This window comes from Centrocercus urophasianus, unplaced genomic scaffold (genome assembly GCF_019232065.1).
Source record: "Centrocercus urophasianus isolate 14NV4802_14NV808 unplaced genomic scaffold, USGS_Curo_1.0 seq_20, whole genome shotgun sequence".
Taxonomy (NCBI): Eukaryota; Metazoa; Chordata; class Aves; order Galliformes; family Phasianidae; genus Centrocercus; species Centrocercus urophasianus.
In genome coordinates this window covers 4,514,726-4,535,272 of record NW_024884756.1, presented here as the reverse complement: position 1 = coordinate 4,535,272, position 20,547 = coordinate 4,514,726, and the positions used below count along the sequence as shown (strand labels likewise).

General features: G+C 46.3%; 2 protein-coding genes across 4 annotated transcripts in view; one reads left to right on the top strand and one right to left on the bottom strand.

The window, feature by feature from the left end:
- Positions 1-842: 842 nt before the first annotated feature.
- On the bottom strand, positions 843-16,979 carry LANCL1 (LanC like 1). The gene is made up of 9 exons (XM_042822467.1): positions 16,878-16,979; positions 16,577-16,694; positions 10,775-10,982; positions 7,119-7,254; positions 6,594-6,740; positions 4,694-4,876; positions 4,072-4,248; positions 3,718-3,790; positions 843-2,873 (listed from the first exon to the last, which is right to left on the bottom strand). The coding sequence occupies exons 1-9, from the start codon at positions 16,959-16,961 to the stop codon at positions 2,797-2,799; spliced, it is 1,203 nt and encodes a 400-aa protein (XP_042678401.1). The 5' UTR covers positions 16,962-16,979; the 3' UTR covers positions 843-2,796.
- Positions 16,980-17,107: 128 nt separating this feature from the next.
- Positions 17,108-20,547, top strand: part of CPS1 (carbamoyl-phosphate synthase 1) — a 101,062-nt gene continuing 97,622 nt past the window's right edge. For 2 of the 3 annotated variants that reach the window (XM_042822270.1, XM_042822267.1), the window contains exon 1: positions 17,108-17,354. The gene's annotated coding sequence lies outside the window, so the exon portion shown is untranslated. Of the gene's footprint in view, positions 17,355-19,257; positions 19,282-20,547 lie in introns of those variants that run through there. The other variant, XM_042822268.1, reaches the window with a different exon arrangement.

Genomic DNA, 20,547 nt, shown 5'->3' with positions numbered 1-20,547 from the left:
AAAAACCAAGTATGCAGAAGGTATAAAGCATCTTTTTGATTGATTCAGGAAGTTAACAGTCACTGAAGCAATCTTCTGAGATTCAGCTGTAATCCAGAAATCTATGATTGTCCCTCTTGCCAAGGTTAATGAGTTCCATGAGTTAAAAGGCCCAGCCGTGAAGATGCTGAAGCATCCACATGTGCCAGCTATGACACTGTAGTTGGAGGTTTGAATCTGCACTGGTCTGAGCGCTGAGCAATTTTCCATCTGGGTTGACAGCGAGTTTGGAAGCTAACACTGCACACTGTGAGCCCAACGAGCCCCTCCAGAACCCACTGGCCTGAAAATCCCTGTCATTTCAGACACTGCTGGGCAACAATTTTTAGCCTGCCAGTTGACTCGTTCAATCCAGTATCGCTTTGCTGGAGTTTTCACTGCGCTTGGCTCTTGGATTCCAGTACTCACCGCAAGGCAGAGCACCAGATTGTGGAAGCTGGTGACAGTAGTTGGGAGAACTTCATTCCGAAGGTGCATAACGGTGCATTTGAGTTTGCATTGTGAAATTGTGAACCCGCTTCCAGCAGAGTTGCAGCAGTCACCCGATTTGTCTGGAGCAGGTATGTCTGAGGTCGTGGTTTCATGTTGCACTGAAAATTTGAGCAAGCACAAATTAAGCAGGGTGACAGCGAATTGAAGCTGTGGTTTTCATTTATTTTTGAGGAGTATGAGGCATGATTCTGTGATACGGGGCACCCGAGAACATTTCAGCAACTTTACCATTGTGGTGGTGGTGGCACACCTTTATTTATTCAAACATGAATTGTGGTCACAAAATGAGGAAAAAAAGAAACAAAGGAAGCTTGTTCACTGTCATGTTTTATTGAACAGTGCTCCACCTGACTGTTCTGCACCCCTCCTGGTGATTTTCTGATGTGTGTATGAACCCTGGGCCACAGTGCTGCCCCATTAGGCCACACAAACCACCTCCTCTACAAAGCAGTGCCCAGGAGAAATCCAGGCTCAGACCGGTGTCCCCACTCTGGCATCGCAGCGGGGATTACAGTGGGCCTCAGGTACTCAAGGATCCCACTCTCATACTGTTTGATTAGCCAACTCCTGCTCTTGAGGCTGTGCTTCTTCCTTTCCAGTCACCTCTCCCCTTAATGCAAGAGTCCCAGAAACAACTGGGATGAACTTAGCCTGGATGAGCTTCAGGCTCCTGCCAGGAAGGCCGAGCCTGAGGCAGACGAGCATTTGTGTGCATCAGGCTGTCTTCTGATGAGCTGGCTCTTTGAGGAGAGGAGGAATCTACAGGAATGCTTTCTGCTCTTCACTGAAACAGCTTCTTTCAGCTCTGCCCGTGCCACTGTTGAGAGGTGAGCTGGCTGTGAACATACCAGGTATGGTCCTCGTAGCAGCACTGTAGACAACTTGTGCAGCTTCTGCTTCATGCTGCTGGCTTGGAGACTGCCTGTGCTGCCCTGAAGCTGCCCTGCTCTTGACTTGAACCCCTCACCAGCTCTCCCCTGAAAAACCAAACCCGTGCCCTCGCTTGTCCAGGCTGAGGAGCAGCCCTCAAACAGCACAAAGTCGCATAGTGGAGTCAGTAACTTCCACTGTACTCAGTGCTTAGCTCATGGTTGGAGCTTAAAAAAAAAAAAAAAAAGTGCAATGGTTTAATAGGGGAAGGGGTCAGGTCCCCAGTGCTGCAAAGCAGCGTAGGGTTCTAAAGCAGATTTACCCCCTGCAAGTTTGTGGTGTGCTGTCAGATCAAAGCTGTTGAACCTAGAGCAGATTTTCCAGGTGGGGAGATGTAGTGCAAATCAAACCATAAGAGCAGTAACAAGTGATTCAAATTATCCAGGTTAATCCAGGAAAGCTTATAGAACAAAGCCTGTACATATCCTCTACACAGGTAACAGGCTGAACACTGAGAGAACTCAGTGAAAAATATTTATTTCTTTATGCTGCTGCTGCCAATCAGCTATAATATGAATTTGTTTTTTAAATAAAAGATTGCAAAAATAAATTTTCAAAGCTAACAAAGAGCGTCCGCACCAGTATGCATTCTAGCTTACTATTAAATTACAAGTTCCCATGACATGAGCAATGGACTTGGCAAGGTTTAGCATAAGATAACAGGCACCAAAGCTCGGGGGTTATTTGTCCGTCACTGGAAAAAATGCACAAAAGAGCTATAGATAATGGCCTTCACCTAGAAAGCAGGCAGGAGTAAATTCAGGCCAAGGCTCTGGCAGTTCCAGCTGCTCTGTTTGCAATCTGACATGAAAAAAAAGGAGAGATTCCACTGTCCATCACATTCACTTCTTGTGGAGCAGCTCCTAAACTGCCTACTCCCAGCATGGACAGAAAGAGAATGCTTCAAAGCACAGTGAAGGGCAGCAGTCTCAGTGTTTTATCTCAGTGTTTTCCAAGGTCAACTTCCTGTAACTATTTGTCAGCACCAAAACAAAACTTAAACAGGCAAAGTCACATTCAATAGAAAACTTTCTCCCAGGAAATGGGATACATAAAATAGCAAAACTTTATAGCGCATAAAATACTGTACATATTTCCCCGCTCCCAACTGCAGCCCTGTGTTTTCAGGAGACACCAGCAAAACCTGCATTTTGTTGTTTAAACTGAAACAATGCAACAAAACAACTAGAAATATTAGAGAACTTGGTGTGCCCTAGGAGCATGGATTTATGTTCAGTTAGGTAAACAACAATGAGCTCGGAAGGAGGAGAAAGCAGCTCTGAACTGCTTTTCCAAGTGCTGAAAGATTTAGGCAAGGAACTGCCTAGCTTAGGTTCACAGTTCAAACGCAGGGAACTTGGCCTTGGTTGGCACCAGCAGGTCAGCAAGAAAGTAAATTGTTCCAGCCATTCCTGAGAACGAGAAAAAACAAAGTGCTTCAGAGAGATTCCATTTGGTCATCAGAGTCATCAGTTACTCAGGGAGAGAATGCGTCATAAAGATGGAAGACAGGAAAATGCATTCAGAAGGAGCTATATCATTGCTAATGTCTGAGCCTGTAATTCCCAACCAGCTTAGGCTCTTCAGTGGGGAGAGCATTTTCAAATCAGTCAAATGTTGGAAAACTACCTGGGGAAAGTATGATGATTTTTCCCACTTGCAGCCCCATTCCTTCTTCTTCACCTGTCTACAGACTTAAAAATCTTTGCAAATGTCTTGGCAGAACTCTCAGTCATGTTGCATTGCCTCAGATCCTCACTTTGTGTCTGGCTCTTGCTCCTTGGTGTGCCCCAAAGCTAGGGAGATTTATTTTAGCTAAGGAAGCAGTTCTTTCAGCACTACCTACTGATGGCAGATTTTGGGGGAGTCAACGAGCCCTACAAAAGGGACCCTGCTTGCTCTGCACTCATCTTTGAAATGCAACTGGAAAGCCTATGCAGGATTTTAATCCTTAAAAATGCATAGAGACTGAAGAGCCAGGCTGCAAATTACCTGAAGGCAAATTTGGGCCTGTAAAGTCATTCCCATAAGATGTGTGCAGAATCTGTGCTGCAGGCCCAAGAGGATAAGATGCTCCAAGTGGAGCCACTGGCCTGTTACAGGAACACTGCTTCTGGGAAAGGGTAAAAAGAGCAAGGGCTATTTCCCTCCAGTTCTTTGTGCTGAGTTCTGCAAAGGGTGCAGTGGAGCATTTTCCTCAGTGCTGAGCTGGCTCATATTCAGGAGCTGAACGCATGCTTAGGAATGGAGGTTTACCTTCAAAGAGAGAAAACGGTGTGTCTGGAGTCCGACAGCCGTGCTGACCATAGCTTAAACACCACTCTGCAAACTAGGAAGAAAAGGAATAGCGTTCAGATTTCATTAGAGAAGCATCTTGAGATTAGTACCACCTTCAACCTCATATCATCCCTTTGCAGAACAAAGCTTCTGCAAAATATTCCTTCTGTGCAGGCTGTCATACAGCGACTACCCTGCTCAGGGAGTGTGCTGGTGAAGCTGGTTAGAGCTAGCTCCCTCTTTACCGCAATAGAAATCAGGTTTCAAAGGAGCAAGTTGCACTGCAAAGAAGCAGAAGAGAATAATCCTCTCTCCTCTCACACAGGTTCTTACCTTGCAGGCCCTGTACAGGTATTTCATGTTCTGAGTGAGGTTGTACAGTGCTAGGAAACCATAGGCATTGCCAGCAGTCCCGTGGCAGAGCCCGTAGCCTTTCTTCAATAACCCGTACTGCCAGATCACTTCTGCACACTGCAGGGCATCGTTCAGGTACTGCTGCTCCCCAAACACCTGGAGAGACAAGAAACATCCCCCCACGCTGAAGAGATTTCCTCACACAGAGAGCATCCCCATGTGAGTGAGGGGGCTTGGGTTAATTAGCTGCTCATGTCATCTTAATACCGTGACTCTGCTTTCAAAAGAGGATGTTTTTGATGGGATGGATGGGCTGTATGACCATTGCTTAACACACAACTAGCTATTAGCATTATCACCTGCAACAAGACACCCCCAAAAAGGCTGATGAGGATTTTCAGAAGCAATTTTTTAAAACACAATTTAATAATTAAAAAAATACGTAGTTTTTTAACTTTCTGTTTCAGTCATTGGTCCCACAGGGTGATTTAATTTTAACAAGACAGCCTGATTTTAGGCATTGGGGTCCCAACAGCGTTTTCTCCTTGATGAAGTTCCACGTTTAGGGGTCACCAAAAGATATCTGCAAGATTTCTGGTACCTTGTAGGCCTGGAGAAGCATGTAGATAACGCCTGGTGCCCCGTGGCACCAATGGACAAGCAGGTCTCTGGTGTCATCGATGCAGGGAGGGTAATTGCCTGATGGGAATTTGAGCTGGCAGACGTAGTCCACGCTGGGTTTGACTGCGTTGTGCAGCTTTACTTGGCTCACTCCGAGGCCAGGCTAAGAGACAACGTGTTAAAAATAGGAGAATTACCACTGTGTCTCTCCCTAACAGGCCCAAGGTCTGCCTGAAAGAAACAAAGCCAATTATAATCACATCTGTTCTTGCTCCTTGTAAATGAAGTTGTTTCTTTCACATCCCAAATACCTGATAGTCCTCAGGCTGCTCTGTCAGCAGCAACTCGTTTCCAGTCATACTCTTGCATCCCCACAAACAAAAGCTTCCCCACCTCTGTCACACAAAAGCCCTCTAAGCAAGAGAAGAAAAATCTTTTCCTGAAACTAAGCTGACGTAGTTTCAAGTACCCAACTTTGGAGTAAAAAGGTAAATTGCATAAAATCAGTATTAGGGATGAATTCCAGGAATGATTCCTAGCACCTAGAGCACAGCAGCTGTGAGCTGCTGGGCCAGTCTAACTGCCTGTGATGCTGCATTTTCATGGATGTTTCTGGGTAACTGCGAGGGTGTAGCTTCACCACTGACCTCAGGTGGCAGCAAGGAAGGGGCTTCAGCATCCTCTCCAAATGACACTGCCCCACAGGAGACCTGCACTGCTCTGCCCTCCTGTGGCAGACTGCAGCGAGACTTTCATCTCGGGATCGCGCTGTTCCCAAGATGGTGATAGCTTGAAAATTAAAAATCAATACTTGTGCTATAAAGCCACTGGAGACATAAGCCCAACATCCTCCTGTCCACATTCCTGTTGTCTGCTTCTCCCACGGGTTTTTTTTTTGTGTGTTATGCTTGGCTGGTCCAGGCTCCTCGTGTTTCATACAGCAGAGAAGCATGAAGCCTACACAGCATTTTATGGGAGACAAACTTCCTGAAGAGAAGCCAAGCACTTGAGACCTGGTGGTCTTCCACCTGCTGTGAGAAGTCTAATATAAAAAAAAATAAATCCTATTTCTATAAGCCTTGCTATATTCAAATAATTTGCATTGCTCGGTGAGCGCTCTAACTGCTTTCAAAAAGCAATGTTGTTCATTGCTGTTATGACAAAGCTTAAGCACTGCAAATGTATGCACAAAATGACCCACGTGGGAATTTTCACCCTGATTTCAAAGCTAAGGAAGATTCCCAGAACAGCAATGAATTGAGAAGAACTGTGAGAAAGACCACATCAAAGTAAAGAGGCATTGCAGCTCCCAGCCTCTTGCCTTGCTCTGCCTACTTCAGGCACTGCAGAACTCAGCTGCTTAATGAAAGAAGTCCCACTGTTGTAACACTGAGACAGAAGCTCTGATTTTGGGAGACATTTTCCAGCTTTCCTACTACACCTATGATCTCTTTCACCATGCTTTTCTTACAGCGATTTTCACTCTGCAATGATCTGAGATGGCTCCAAATAACCACCTCCTAAAAACACATAAATCCGAGAAACATCCGAGAAATGTCAACAAATGGAAATACTTTGTAAGCAATTAGAAAATAGGGAAGCTTAGATCCTGCTGATGATCCCTAGGCCTTCGTTACATGAAACTGCTTGTGTAATGTAGATCCTCCAGACCACCACAGAGATGGAAAACCCAATCTCTTTGATTTTCAGACAGACTTGGAGAAAAACATCAGAAGTGGAAATACGTGATCAAACAGAAGAGAGCCTCAGACAAGAGATTTTGCCTGGCTCAGTATCACCACAAAGCCATTCAGATACTCCTTCTCGTTCAAAGAAATGTGAAACGTGCTATCAGCCCCTCCCCTCCAGGTGCCTCTTACCTGCATGAGATAGTAATAAATCCCAGCCAAGCCATGGGCTGCCCCTACGTAGTATTCCTGGTACCACTCATACATCAGTGGGCTCTTGGTTGTAAAGTTCCTCCTTTTGGCTAGGCTCTCTCCTGAGGCTACAACTGCTTCACAGACCTGTCGATGGGAAGAGATGTGTGTGAGGAAAGTACTGCAATCTTGCATTCAGCACAGTAGATAACCTCAAATAGAAAAAGCTGCTGTTAATCCCCCATGTAAGGTGGGGAGTGTGGCTGAAGCAGTGAAAGAGATGCTAACTCAGTGCTATCTGGGCATTCATATGATTTGAGGGATAGGGCGAGGGGGACATGTAGCACTTCTTCCTCTTTGGAAGAGGATGAGCAACAGGGAAACCATAATGTGCATTCTCATTTGTTGCCAGAATTTTCTACATCTAGCACTGATTTTTACGTGCTCAAAGGTGAGCGGAATGGAAAGAGACAGCTAATAAATCAAGTGGCTAATTCAGCCTCCACTGCTGAGAAGCCACAGTACCTGCTGAATGTGACTTTGAGGGATCTTCTCCTCTCCAAAGTGCTTGTTCACAAACAGCAGTGCATACAGATAGCCCATGCGCCCATACAGCAGCTCGTCTGGCACTCGTGGATCAACCTTGTGTAGGTGGAGCAGGCTGCAAAGAAAAAAGCCCGTGACAGAGATGAGAGGACAGCCAAGGCCATGTAAACAAGCAGTGAGACTGGATGTCTAAAACAGAGTTTATTCCCTAGTGCTGCCTATACCCTAAGAGATATCATGAAAGTCCCTGTCTCAGCTTTCTGGTTGTGCAAGGTACAAAATCCCTCTCTCCCCTCTGCTTTTGCTTGGCTTCTTTTGTTCTTTGTTTCACACTGCAGCCATATTATGTGTATGTACTATTTTAGAGCACTAGCTCTGGGAAAGCTACTTGTGGGGAAGTCTGAGGCACTCACCATTACTTTCCTGCGATGCTGCTGGAAGTGCAGACCTTTGCCAGAAATGGTTACTTTCAAATTCAAGTATCTGCCTAATGTGGCTGCTCAAGGAATGCTAGAAAGTCAAACTAGTATTGTGAGTGTGTGGAAAAATCTCAGCCTGTATTCTTGCAAGTCCTGATAGCAAAGCTCATTTCATTCCCTGTCTACAAAGCATGCAGAGCAATGCTGTCGGGAAAAGAGGTGCTTGCATGAGATAGAAATCTGGGTAAGAGGTGTGGAGTGAAAGCTGGATTCATGGTTTAACACCAAGCCTCTGCAGGACACTGGGACACAGGAGAACGTTTTCTTTAGGGAGTGAGAAGCAATAGTGAGGACAGTGTGTGCAGCATGAATGCTGTGGGCTGTCTGTGGGGCAGCCATGGAATGACAGCTGCTTGGTTGGCACTGGCCCACAAGTGAGCAGCAAGAGCTCTGCTGGAGTCAGAAACATTCTCTACCATTTTTCTGACTGTTTTCATATTGCAAATTTGGTGATATTCCTGTTGTGCTAACGGGGATTGAGTGCTGTGCACATTGGCACTTTAAAGTTCAGTTCACTCTCAGTGCAAGGTTCCTGTTTTGCCTCTCCCTACAGCACCATCAAGGCTGGATGCCATTCCATGAGCAGCAGGCAGAGATTTGAGAGGCTCTGTCTTTATTTTTCCATTCATCTCCAACAAAACACTCCGAAAAATGCCATCACTTTTAAAACTCCAGCATCAGCAGCTTCAAGGCAGTATCCTCAGCTGCTTCCTGCTGTGGCTGCAACAGGGAAAGGGCTAAAATAAGAGCTGTGTGTGCAGGGCTTCCCTGTCACAGCAGTGTGAGGAACAGAAGAGGTGCTTTGGCAGCCCTTGCTGCCAGGCAGAACTATGTGCTGTGAAGAAAAGAAGCAACCAAACGCCCAGTGTACCCTCAGAGCAGAGAGAGGATGCTGGGCTCGGACTCCCTGTGGCAGGAGTTTCCCTTGGCACTGGACTCAAAGTAAGCAGAGATATTGAAGGAGAAAGGAGGAAGAAATGTCTCAAGGAGATGGCCTGACCCCATCTCCTCTTGCACTGCTCCTAGGGGAGGTTTCTCACATTAAACCAATGAGACAGATTCTGCATCCAAGATCGGGAATAAAGGGGGTCCAAGCAAGCCATCCGGCAAGGATCCTGCTTCCAGCTGTGTGACCTGAAGAAAAAATCTTGCCTCCTCAAGTCTGCTGTCCCCATGTTGAAGGAAAGCAGATGAAGAGGAGGGTTTCCAAGGAGGAGCTCAGCAGTTCAGCAGACAGGCTCTGCTTAGCAGCAGGCTGGTAGGAACAGATGCTGTCTGTTGAGGATGTCAGGGAAATGTCAGGTGCAATAGCAGGAATGGATGGGTGGATAAACAGTTCCACCCTTGCTAGAGATTTTCAGCAATATGGATGTAAAACCTTCTCTTAGTGGGGAAATCTGGAGTAGTTGGAGCTACCGTTCTTGCTCCCTTTGCATTACTGCTTCTGCCTCCAGCTGCCTTCCTACCTATGGTTATCAGGGGAGCTTCTGTTGTTTTAGATATGTGTGGCAGAACCTGCACAGCATATGTACAGTAGGAGATGCTTGGTGTGTTGCCAGGATGTGTTTCTCAGAAATGAGGATGTAAACTGAGGGCCTGGAAAGAAAGAGCCACTGCTCACAAATCAGCCTGTTGTCCCAGCTGCCAAAGAATCACTGTTTTCTGGGCAGAGGGGAGGTGAGGCAGCATAGAGCAAGATGGGATTTTTGTATGCCCCGACTCTTCTCTGTAGCTGGGACAGAAGTGCATTTTCTATACCCTTGCACTGCATAACTTTGCAACTCTTCTGTAACCAAAAGGCATATTCAAAGCTCACTTAAGAGTTTGGATCAAGGGAGCTGTTTCTCAAAGAGAAATATTCCCTTTTTAAAGGGAGCGCGGTCAGGCTAACTGCTCTGGGAGCTGGTAGCAGAGTAAGGACAGTTTAACTGTTTCTTCCAGAAAGACCCATTTTTCTTCCAAGATGTATGAAGAAACCCATTTCAAGGCTTTGCCCTTATTATGCCATTAGATGGCAGTGCAGGATCAATCACATGTTTCCATTCAGCCACAAAACTGTAGGGTGAACAGGGGGGATGCATGAAGGGAAGATCTACAGCAAGAATACATTAATTAGGGATTTTCTACAACTTGGGGCTTATGTACTGACTGAACTGGCTGGTAATGTCTGACAGGTTAGTTCCCTTGTTATTAACAAATACAACAAATCCACTTTGACACAGCATCAGGCAAAACTCAAACCACAGATTATTTCAAGAATTTAAAAAGGGAATTATGTCTTCAGACTGTCCATATCTGCACAAATGAAAAGCTACCCTAGTTAAAGGAGTGGGAACTGAGTCTCCAAGTCACACGGGCACTTCAGATACCCATCCATGGTATTTTTAATAAGTGTTATGCACCACGGCTGTTTTAAGGGCATTGGTGTCATATTGAAGTGCCTATGGTTTTGTCTTGCTGGCGTGCTGACCACTCAAAATAGCAATTCTATGCAAGGCTCTTTCTCATTTTCTCAATATCCCTTGAGCAAGAAGAGCTTGCAACTGCAGTCTCCCCCTATCCTCCTTCCTCTGCCATTTGCTGATCTGACTGTAATACTGCTTGTATGTCCTCTTTTTTCTTAAGTATCTAACAAAAATATATTTGAAAACAGTTGAGGAAAGGCAGGAAATGGAATTAAATGAATCATAATCAGCTGCATTCAGCACTTGAAAAGGATGCTTTCAATCTTCGGTTAAAGTCAAAGTCAACTAACAAATAGCAAGTTGGAAGCAAGTGACAAAGTTCTTCTTTTCATCTAAATGGATGTCAAGCTGAATTTAAGGGCTCTAAAAAAATCCTAAATCTCACCTTAATTTTTTTTGTAAATATATTTATTTGGGCATTATTTTTCCCCTGTGTTATCTGAATTATTTCTAAAGTGGCAATACCAACTGAGGAATACCCTCTGCTCCCCAGCCTGCAGCCACGCACATCTGCACTTAAGCTAGATGTTTCTTCAGGGCACAACAAGTTTGCTTGTCTTGTCAAGTTTCTGAATTCTCTGAGAGTGTTTCAAAAAACATATTGGGGCATAGAGGAAAGGCCTTGGTACAAACCCAGACCAGTCCTACAGCAAGTGCAGAAGGAACAGGAAGACATAACCATGCGTTTTACCGAGTGATGCAGTCTTCTGACTGCTTGTGGTTCTGCAGTTTGTGGTAGATGACGGCAGCCACTGCCAGGGGCCCAGCATCTCCACACAAGAAAGTGATGGATCGTCTTGTCAGACAGCTCAGGCTCTTCTTCACGTACTCATGGGCCACGTGGAGGTACGCTGGGTCTCCATACACATCATGCAGGTGCAAATACAGCACAGCAATGCCTGCAAAAGAAACACAAGTTTTGTAACCACCAGCAAAGTTGGTTTTTTGTGTCTTCTTCCTGCTACACAGCTTGGCTGCTTTAACACAACAAACAGCCTGGCCCTCAGCCTCATCCAGGTCATGAGCCTTGTGAACCTCTTCTTGGGTACATGCAGGACGTAATAATGCCCAGCAGCACCATCCATAGCTTCTCCTGGAGGCTAACAGAGCTTCTGCTACATAGGTTACATACTGTTTTAGTAGTAGAGAGCAAAAGATGAGACCCAGACAAACACACCTAAACCTATAAACCATACCAGGGACTGGTTTGTAAAACCCAAAACACCAGAAAACATCAGGCAAGACGGGACTTGCTGCAGAGCTTGCAAGTTGGCACCCTGTCTCTACTGCTTCTTCCCATGCCAAGAGCTGAAGGGCTGGGTCCCTTTATTTGGATCAGATTTAAAAGTGACATATCTTCAGCACTGGGAAGCAACACCTGTGAGACATCCTGCTTGGCTTTTTCTCCTCCTCCCACTGGCTCCCACTGAGCAGATCCCAAGACCTACACAACAGACTGGTGCATCTTACAAAAGCAAAGACTCTCCTCTGCAGCACAACGTTCACGACAGCAGCCCAGATCTGGAATAGAAGGAGCTACTTGGAATGCAAAAGCCCCATTATCCTCCTGGGATGTTTTCAGCAGGGTACAGACAGGTACAGAAACAACTCTGTTACTAATGTCACATTAATTATTGTCCTTTGACTCTGTCTGCCCAGTCTTCATCCAGCTCTTCAAGCTTTTAGTATGTAACTGCATGCAGTAGGTCTGCCAAATTCAAACCAACCTGATCTGGAAAGCACCCTCAAACATGCACTGGAGAAAGCTTTAAAGGGCCTACAGCTAGTTTCATCCCCTATCAATAAACATTTCTAAGAAGTCACAGGTCTTGCATTTAAGTCTAAATTAATTGAGCCAATCTCTGCAGATTTTGATGTTGCAAAGGGGTGGTGGTGCAAGAAAAAGCATGCTGCTGAATTACTTTCTGTAGTACTGAGGACAATTTTAAATTTAAATCTCTTTCTCTTTTGGCATGGGTAATCTCAAAAGCTTCGTGCTACAGACAATTCAATTTCACTTGCACATTAAAGGCACATTTCCATTGCCTAGTGAAGTTAATAACCTCGTCCTCTCTCCAAGCAGTTCAGTGTTAGAATTTCTGAGGGAGAAGCTCAGGTGCATGATACCATCATTCGGGTTTATCAGGATGTGGGCATGAAGCCCTTCTTTAAAGGAGAGCTCCTCTTCGAGCCAGCCAACCTAAAGTTACTTCCCCTGATTTACTGAGCACCTAGCACAGCCTCTAGACTCTTAAGAGATCTGATAGCTGTCTGAGCACAGCTTGCACTTCTGAGTGACCTGCTTTAATATACACCTTCTTGCTTTGTAAGTAACTTCCATTCCCATGGCTATTGTACCACCCTAATTGTGTACATAACTACCATGCCAAGACACTACTGCTAGGACTGAATTCCAAGAAAGTAAGAGTCTCAGCAGTGTTTTCCACTGACTTGTCTGCTTTCCCTGTTGAAAAACATTCCTTGCTCCCTTTCCTCCACAGCCTAAGTGCTCTCCAATGGTCAGTCTTTTGGAGAAGATTCCAAAAAGCATTGATCTATATTAAGCCATATTAAGGAATGGAAACAAGACCTTTGCTTTCCCCAATCATTTATCCCCCCCCTTCACCTTTAAAAACTAAAAGCTGTACAAACTGTATCTAAAGACAATTTTTTCAACTCATTCTTCAAAGGAATTCACACTCCTGAGGTGAATTCCTCCTTGCAGCATAAGATCTGGCTGAACAGCCACCTGTGTATCAGACATCACTTAATGGTGCAGGACTGTGGTGAACATGGGTGCTGCTGACAACCTATTTTTTCAATAGGGCTCTGATGACCAAAAAATCTGTCTCTAGCATGCAAGGAGCCAATGCACCGAAATGTGAACTCCTGAGATACTTGCTAGCTGCAGGGAATCAGGAGGCAAATACCAGTTCTGTGTATCTCACATCAAAGCCTGTTTATTTAACATCTCCATCTCTTGCCATCCTGTATAAGAAGTGTTACAGATGCAGAGGGATGCTTTGCGTTAAATATTTCTTTTGGGGAGGTGTGGGAGGAGATTTAAATGCACGCACTGGAAACGGATGTATTTGCAGCAGTCAACTAATGCCAGTGGTCCTAATTTCAGCATCCATTACCTCCAACAGAGCAGAGAGAAGACAAGCTCTTGCTCAAGTGCTAAAGCACCGCAAGAGGCTGAAAACAGTCTCTACCAGATGACTGTTCTGTTGATCAAACCGAAGGAAAACTGTGTCTTGGCTTCCCCACAAGTTCCGTTGGTTGCACTACCACTGCAAACAGTTCAGTTGGTGGGAGAACAGCAGCAGCAAGGCAAAGCATTCCCCTCACGCTGAGCAGGATGGATAAAAGTGGTGACAGCTCCACCACAGTGCTGGCAAGACGAGCACGGACGCCCATCACACTGCTCTGAACGTGCCTCCTTACCCACCAGTGTGGTCTTTTCACAAAGGTCACCAGGTTTCCACAAGAGATTTCTGGGTCACTGCTAATTTGGATCAGTTCCAGACCTGTCATCTACAGTAACAAGGAAAAGGCCTGGAGATCTTATGTTGACCCAGAGAAGTCAGCCAGCACTCTCAAAGCAAGACATCAAGGAGTAGAGAGCAGTGGAAACTCATCTCTGAACACTGCAAGAAAGCCTGATGGTTTCTTGTGGGAAATTCAATGTCATTTTGATAAGGCATGGCATAAAAGTTACAGAGTGGGGTAGAACAGCTCTACTGCCCAGCTCGAAGGACAATAAGCCTCTTTTCTGGTGCAGAGGTATGGAAATTATCTCACACTCACCAATGCATTCCAAAGCCATTTCTGGTGTTTGTTTTTTTTTTTTTTTTCTTCTGAATAGAACTGTAAGGTGATGCAAGTCCTTGGGATTATGAGGTTTCTTCCTGAATTTCCATCCATTCCTGAACTGCTTTTCTTTTGCTGGGTATATCTTTTGAAGAGCGCCTTCAGAAAGGCAGCTCAGCCCTACTCTCAGGCCAGCCAAAAGCTGGGGCAAGCTACCTGCACTAACTAGTTTCTTCCAGAGGCTCTCAAGCTGTCAAAGCCATGGCTAGTGCATTGCTAGAGAAAGCAATGTTTGCATGGGAAACAAATCCCAAAAGCACTGCCAGAAGGGGCACTAAGGGGGCTCTCCCTTACACAGTGTTTCAGAGAGCAGACCACCCCATCATCTTGGAAGGACGCAACAGGCCACCAGGGATCAGACTCAGGAGCTTCTTGGCTTTTGCAGTCAGCAAAGATGTGGCAGTAGTGACGTCAGGTCTCTTGGTTCTTTTCCACCATCTGGCCTTCTAGTCAAGGTAGCCTTTGGACCAAGGCTTCCTGGCCTCTGAGAAATACCAATGCACAAGCAACTCTTGGGCATCCTCATGCTGATCTGTCTGAAAATTGATGAGACCATCGTAGTTCTGCCAAGATTTGAACCATTTCTGATTCAAAATTAGCTTACAGCAGTTTACTTTCCCTCAGTCAATACTCTGATAACAGCAAAACAGATTAAGACCATAATAGCTTTTGCAGCTGTCTAGCTAAACAGATTAAAAGACAAAACGGAACACGAGAGCTGAGCCTGGTATACACCCAGGCACATTCTAGGCTTAGCCTACAGAGCCCTGATCTCTATGGGGAACTGAATGAAATCATAACGAGCTGATCCAAATGTGTTTTGAGGACATTCAGCTGTATGCTGGATAATCTCAACCCGAGCACATTGTCTCTGCCTCCGGGCTGAAAAATGCAAGTCCTTCCCTTCCTCTGCTCCAAGTTCACATGCCAAGAAGCAGTGGCTTCACTGGCACAAAAGCAAGTGAGGAGAGGAAAGGCTCTCAAGTGTGCTGGGAAAGAAAAAGGCACCAAAGTAAAGTGCCAGCATATGCTGTGTATTACTGGGTGTAATGTAGTATGCTGAAGTATGTTGCATTTCACGCAGAGTTTACGCTAGAAGAGGCACATTTCAAATCTTTCTTATTAGTGGCCACAAGAGTGCGGGTTGATTTCAGACTGCTGGGCAATGATTTACATGAGAAGATGCTCAACAAGCCTTTTCTACATAAGCAATTAAGGGAAAAAGCTGCTGTCTTGGCCCAATTAATTTGCTCTCTGGAAACCAGCGCTGAATAAATTAATACAGCTAGGATTAGAAAAGAAACGTGGGTGACTAAGATACAATGTAATATGTGCAAACTTCACTTCTCTGGCAGCGACCCACAGGAAAACTGCCCCCAGGCTCTTTCTAATCCTATTAGCCAGAGCAGGAAGGTTGTATGCCCAACGAGAAATGATCCCAGGGTAGGAAGAAAAAAAGGAAGAAATTAATGCTCTCCCATGCTGGAATTCAACAGTGGCGTGTTGGCGTTTCTTATTAACTGCTTTGGAGTACTCTCAGTGCCTGTCTACCTTGCTAAAATTTTTAAGCAGCCATTTCTGACATTGCTCTCACCAAGTGGTAACGTTACCTTAGCAACAATGAATACTGTTTTCCCAAGCAAACTGCTGGCATCAAGTTCCACGGTATCCAAGCACAAGCCATGCTCAGATTATAATATGGAAAATTGCCATTTGGGATTACAGCATATAGGTTAAAAAAAAAAAAAAAAAAAAAAGAAAAAGCTGTGGCAGCAAAAAGTCTTGCAGCAGCCAAACAAGTACCTGACTATCCCAAGATGCTTCCCTAAAGCCTGGCACAATGCAGAAAGCAGCAGCAGAAAAGCTGACAAAGCACCCAGCAGAATCCAAAGGTGTATCCTCCCTGGCTCCAGGGCATAGGGATAGGGCGGGGAAGGTAGGGCATGCTCCCAAAAATGAAAATACAGGTTGAAAATGCAGAACAGGATAGAGACGAGCTCCTGGAAGCTTTGCACAGAAGAGTTTGACTGAGTAAGGTTTCCCTCTTTAGTTCTGTTCCCTCAGCAGATGCTGAAGCAGAGGTGGCCCTGGCTGAGTGGAGGGGCACTGCCTGGGGAACCGTCTGTCAGTCAGTGTCTTAAGATAAAAATCTGCCCAAACAAAAAAGACGGACATTATTGCAGGCTCTCAGCTTACGACTGCCACTTACTGCTGCTTACAGGGAAGTGGCCTACCATGCACACATGCCTGCTTCACAGAAAAGCAGTTTACTTGTCAGCACTCTTCCCACAGCTAGATTTTGGAGCTCTTCAAAAGCTCCAGTATTATCTCCCAGGCAGATGCGTTGCAATCCTCCAGCTTTATCTGTTACACAGGTTTGGCGCTATTAAGGAAGACCCAGTCTCATCTCTGCAGTCCTCCTTTGCAGTTTGAGTTCTGATGCCAAAAACGGGGGCTCCAGAAATAACAGCCCCTGGGCTTAACAGATCGTGCAAGAGAAGCGCCGGTCACGACACACGTTTACTGTGGATGAAGTGAAGAAGTGAGTTTGACTCGGCCTAACCCAGAGGACAGCTTCAGAGCCATCCAGCCCCGTTCTGAGCAGTCGGCCATGCCCTACCTGCCCAGCCCGTGTAAGCCGTGCAGTCCCGCGGGTCAGCAGCCTTCAGGCCCCTCTCCATCTGCTGCAGCAGTTCCCTTATTTTGTTGTTCAGACGCTGCGTGAACTCGGGAGTCAGCTGCAGGGAACGCAAAAACACCAAAATCAACATCAGCAAACGGGAGAAAGGCGGAGTGAGCGAGTGGAGGGGTGCGGGCTGAGAGCGCAGGGCCGCGCTGGAGAAAGAGGCGAGCTTTAAAGCACGCATACAGGAACCTCAGGGTCCCCCGAACAGCCGGGACCGCGCTGCATCCCTACTCACCCGGCCGGACGCATCGAAGTACGCGGTGCCCAGAGACTTGTCGTAGTCCGCGTACGGGTTGGGCAGCGCCCGCTGCGCCATCATGGTGCTGCTGGTGCTGCTGCCGCCGCGCGCGCCGCCTCACCTCGCCCCGCCCTGCGAGGCGCCGCCGCCGCCGGAAGGCCGCAACCGCGCCGTGCCGCCCCTCCGCAGCGCTGTCTGCTCGGTCGCCATTTTGGTTCCTCTTGGCGGAGCTCGAGTGGCGGCTTGCTGTCGTCCCTGTGTGATTTAGAGCTCCCCTCAGGCTGGTTCTGGGGGTTTGTTTGCTAACCTGCCCACACAGAGCAAGGAACGCAGGCGAGCAATGATTTTACTAGGAAAGCTGCTCCCACGTTCCCTATGCAGTCCCAGTCAGCCGCGGTGTGAGGGTGTGGGCACAACACTGGTTTGCTTATTGCATCTGGAAAAGGTCGTGCTGGAGTTTCTGGGGAAGAAAAGGTGAGCGAGTTGTTCGGAACACATCCAGTGCAGAACACTGAGCCTGGTTTTGTGTTACCTGAAAGTAACCGGATAAAGTGGTTAGAAACCAGACTCCAGCTGGTCTTCATTAGTAGCAGCCCCAGCCCAGAGGTTGTTCTGGAACGTTCTGCGTCTGAAGCGGCTTGCCGCAGCGATGGGAAGGAGGTCTCAAAACCTGTGAGGGAGGAAGGAATGGTGTGGAGTACGTCCTGCTCCACAGCATCAAGCAGAGACAGATCCTTGGTAAATGTTAGTCCTGGTTGCTGGCACTCTGGTAGGCTGGTTGCATGCCCGTGGGTGCTGTGGTTATATGGGTAAAACTCATGTTTTGCAGTTCTCCCTGAAGATCACTTCAGGATGTTTGATTGCCTGCACCCTTCTCATCTCCATGAGGACACAAATCCAAACGTTGTGCAGAAACATCTCCTAACGTAGAGAAATGGCTCCTCCTGCACTGCCCTACCCTGCGGTAGGCGTCCTGCAGCTCTGCAACCTCGGCCCTCCAGTCAGCAGGGTGGAGGTGCTCCACAGAATTATGAACGTTGGGCACGCTTTCAGCTGTAACACTATGTGTAAAACAGTGATAAGTTTAGAAACATGGCTATTTTTTAGCTTGCTATATTTGATCTCAGCAAACAAAACTCGTATTCTCAAATCTTAGTGTGTTTTTGAGGTTAAAAAGGTTTGCTTTTTGAAGGTAAAGCAAGTGTTCTATCTTGTTTCTGTGATGACAAAGTTTCTCATTTTTAAAGGATGTCTGGAGGGAGAAGTGTCTTTTTAATTGGATTCTGTTTTTGCAATATACCGTAAGCATGATTGCATTTTGCATTGATTATTTTCTCTTAGCAGCTTCTGTGGGGAGATCAAAGCCTGAGTATCAGTGACAAAAGCTGAACTAAGCTAGTCGATTATATCGATAATGTATCTAAAGCAAACCTTACCTATATGCTGCCTGCATTTATTGGGGTCAGATGGTAAGACGAGTGCTCAGCAAAATCCAGTCCTGACTCTGTGCACACACTGACGTGGGCCCTGAGCAGTGATTAGCATTCAGAAAAGAGACCTCAAAGATGTAGTAGATGCTTATGCATGAATGTGAGCTTTCTGCTCAGTTGTTGTGAGGAAGGGGAAAGAGAACAGAAGTGAGAGACCTGTTACATGTGTTGGTGGCTCACTTGCTTCTGAAATACTGTGTTTACATTTCATCCCCAAAAGCGTGGCCAAGATAGGAGAGGTACAAATTAGAGAACTAATCAGATCAGAAATATGCTGTGCATCGTGGCTTATGCGCAAGCACTAAGTAGTCAGAGTAGGGCTGTTCAGACTGGAAAAGAAACATGGAAAGAGTGTTCTTACAGGTGCCTGTCTGGTCTTCGAATGTTGTCGGGAGCGTAATGGAAGAAGGTGATACACTGGCTTTCAAAGTTAGCACACATCAGCTGAAATGACTCGGAGCAGCCATCAAAAGTGAAGATTATTCATGTAGTTAAGCTGTGGCAGGTTGTTAAGGAAGATAGTAGCACTATGGCTGTGTGCAGAGGAGGCTTCTGAGCCCATGCTTCTGGGAGTTTGGAGACTGTTGCTGCATGCATTCACTAGCACGCTGTGTTTCTGACATAGGAAAGCCGGTATTAGAGGATTTGGGTATCCCTCATGCTATGTGTTTCTGTTTTGCTTTACAGCGCTCAGTCTGGGTAGAGCAGTTAGTAAGCTAACAGCTTTGTAACAATGCGTCTCTGTGCCAGCAGCTGCTGTGTCTCCCTTCAGCTCCCGACACATCGCTGCTCTTTTAGGGCTTAGCCGCTAGATGCCCCTGTCTCACAAGCAGCAAATCGGAGGAGACTGGCTTTGCAGTGGGAGAGCAGCTAACGCATTGCTTCGAGGGAGCGCGTGGCTGCTTTTGTAGGTAGTAATGAACACAGATCGGAGGTTCTGTACATCAAGGCTCGGGGGAAATGCATGTTGCAGTTCTCCGTGACATTATGCCACTTCCTCCTCTTTGTAGCTGTAAGGTATCAGCTCCCAGTGTACCCTTCAGCTAGTGTGGGAATCCTCCCTCTCTTAGTAAAGGCAGGGCTGAGAGTTTGGAGAGCAGACCTAGAGGAGATCAGTAAGGGCTTCTTGTTGGAATAAGCAAAGAAAACGAGACAGGAAGCTGCTGAAGGCTGGATCATACTCTCTGCTTCAGTGGTGTAAAATACATCTGGAAGACAGTACGTTTTGCTGTGGTTTTAATGGACTCTGATCTCTGGACAGGACTGACATCACGTCAGGTGTCTTTTGCTTTGCTGTAATGATTAAAGCAGTTCTGCAGACGGCGCTTGCTTCTTTAATGCTGTCTTTAGAGCTCAGTGCCAGGATTGGATGTGATCTCCAACAGTAATATGGATGTAGCTCATTGCTCAGCTTGACTATATTTGACATCTGTCTGCAGCCGAGTTCACCTTTGCACGTCTGGAGGGTGTGCAGTGCTCGAGTATGACTGTTGTCTCGTTTGCTGAGCTATGTGAGCAGCTTGGGTGGCAGTGAGCAGGATCTTCATGACAGTGAACAGTACATTTAGGCTTAACAGGTGATCTGAGGTCTCTGAGTATCACTGAGGGGAGCCAGCTGTTTCATTTGGTAGACTCTGATATTACCTGATACCTTATTCCTTCAGGGAAGCAGGGTAGATTGGTACGGATCAGGAATGCTGTGGCCAGTGCTGTCAGACCTCAGGGCCTAAAGAGAAGGCAGCTGGTGAGGGAGGAGAGCTTCCTGATCTGATGCGAAGCCAAAGCAGGTGGTGCAAGGTCTCCTGCTGCCCGGAGATTGGCTGTGATAAAATTTGTGGCTCAATTTCAGCCCCAAATGTTTTCTCTTCCCGTAGCTTACAGAGGCTCTTGCAGCTGCTCTTCCTTCCTGCGGGTCATCAGTAAGTCACACACCTAGGAGAGCCGTGTATTCATTAGCATCGCTGAACAGTCTCTGTACTGGTAATGGCTGTAATTAGCAGTGTCAGTACACAGAATTCCAGAGACAGCTTCTAAACAAATGACTTAAAATCCCCCACATAAATGTGTAGTGCCACACAATCGATCTAATTTCCGATAGATTTCTTCTTCCTTTTGTATACTCGAGGGACTAATAAGCTGTGAACTTCTATTGAACTTTGCTTCTTGTGGTTCACAAT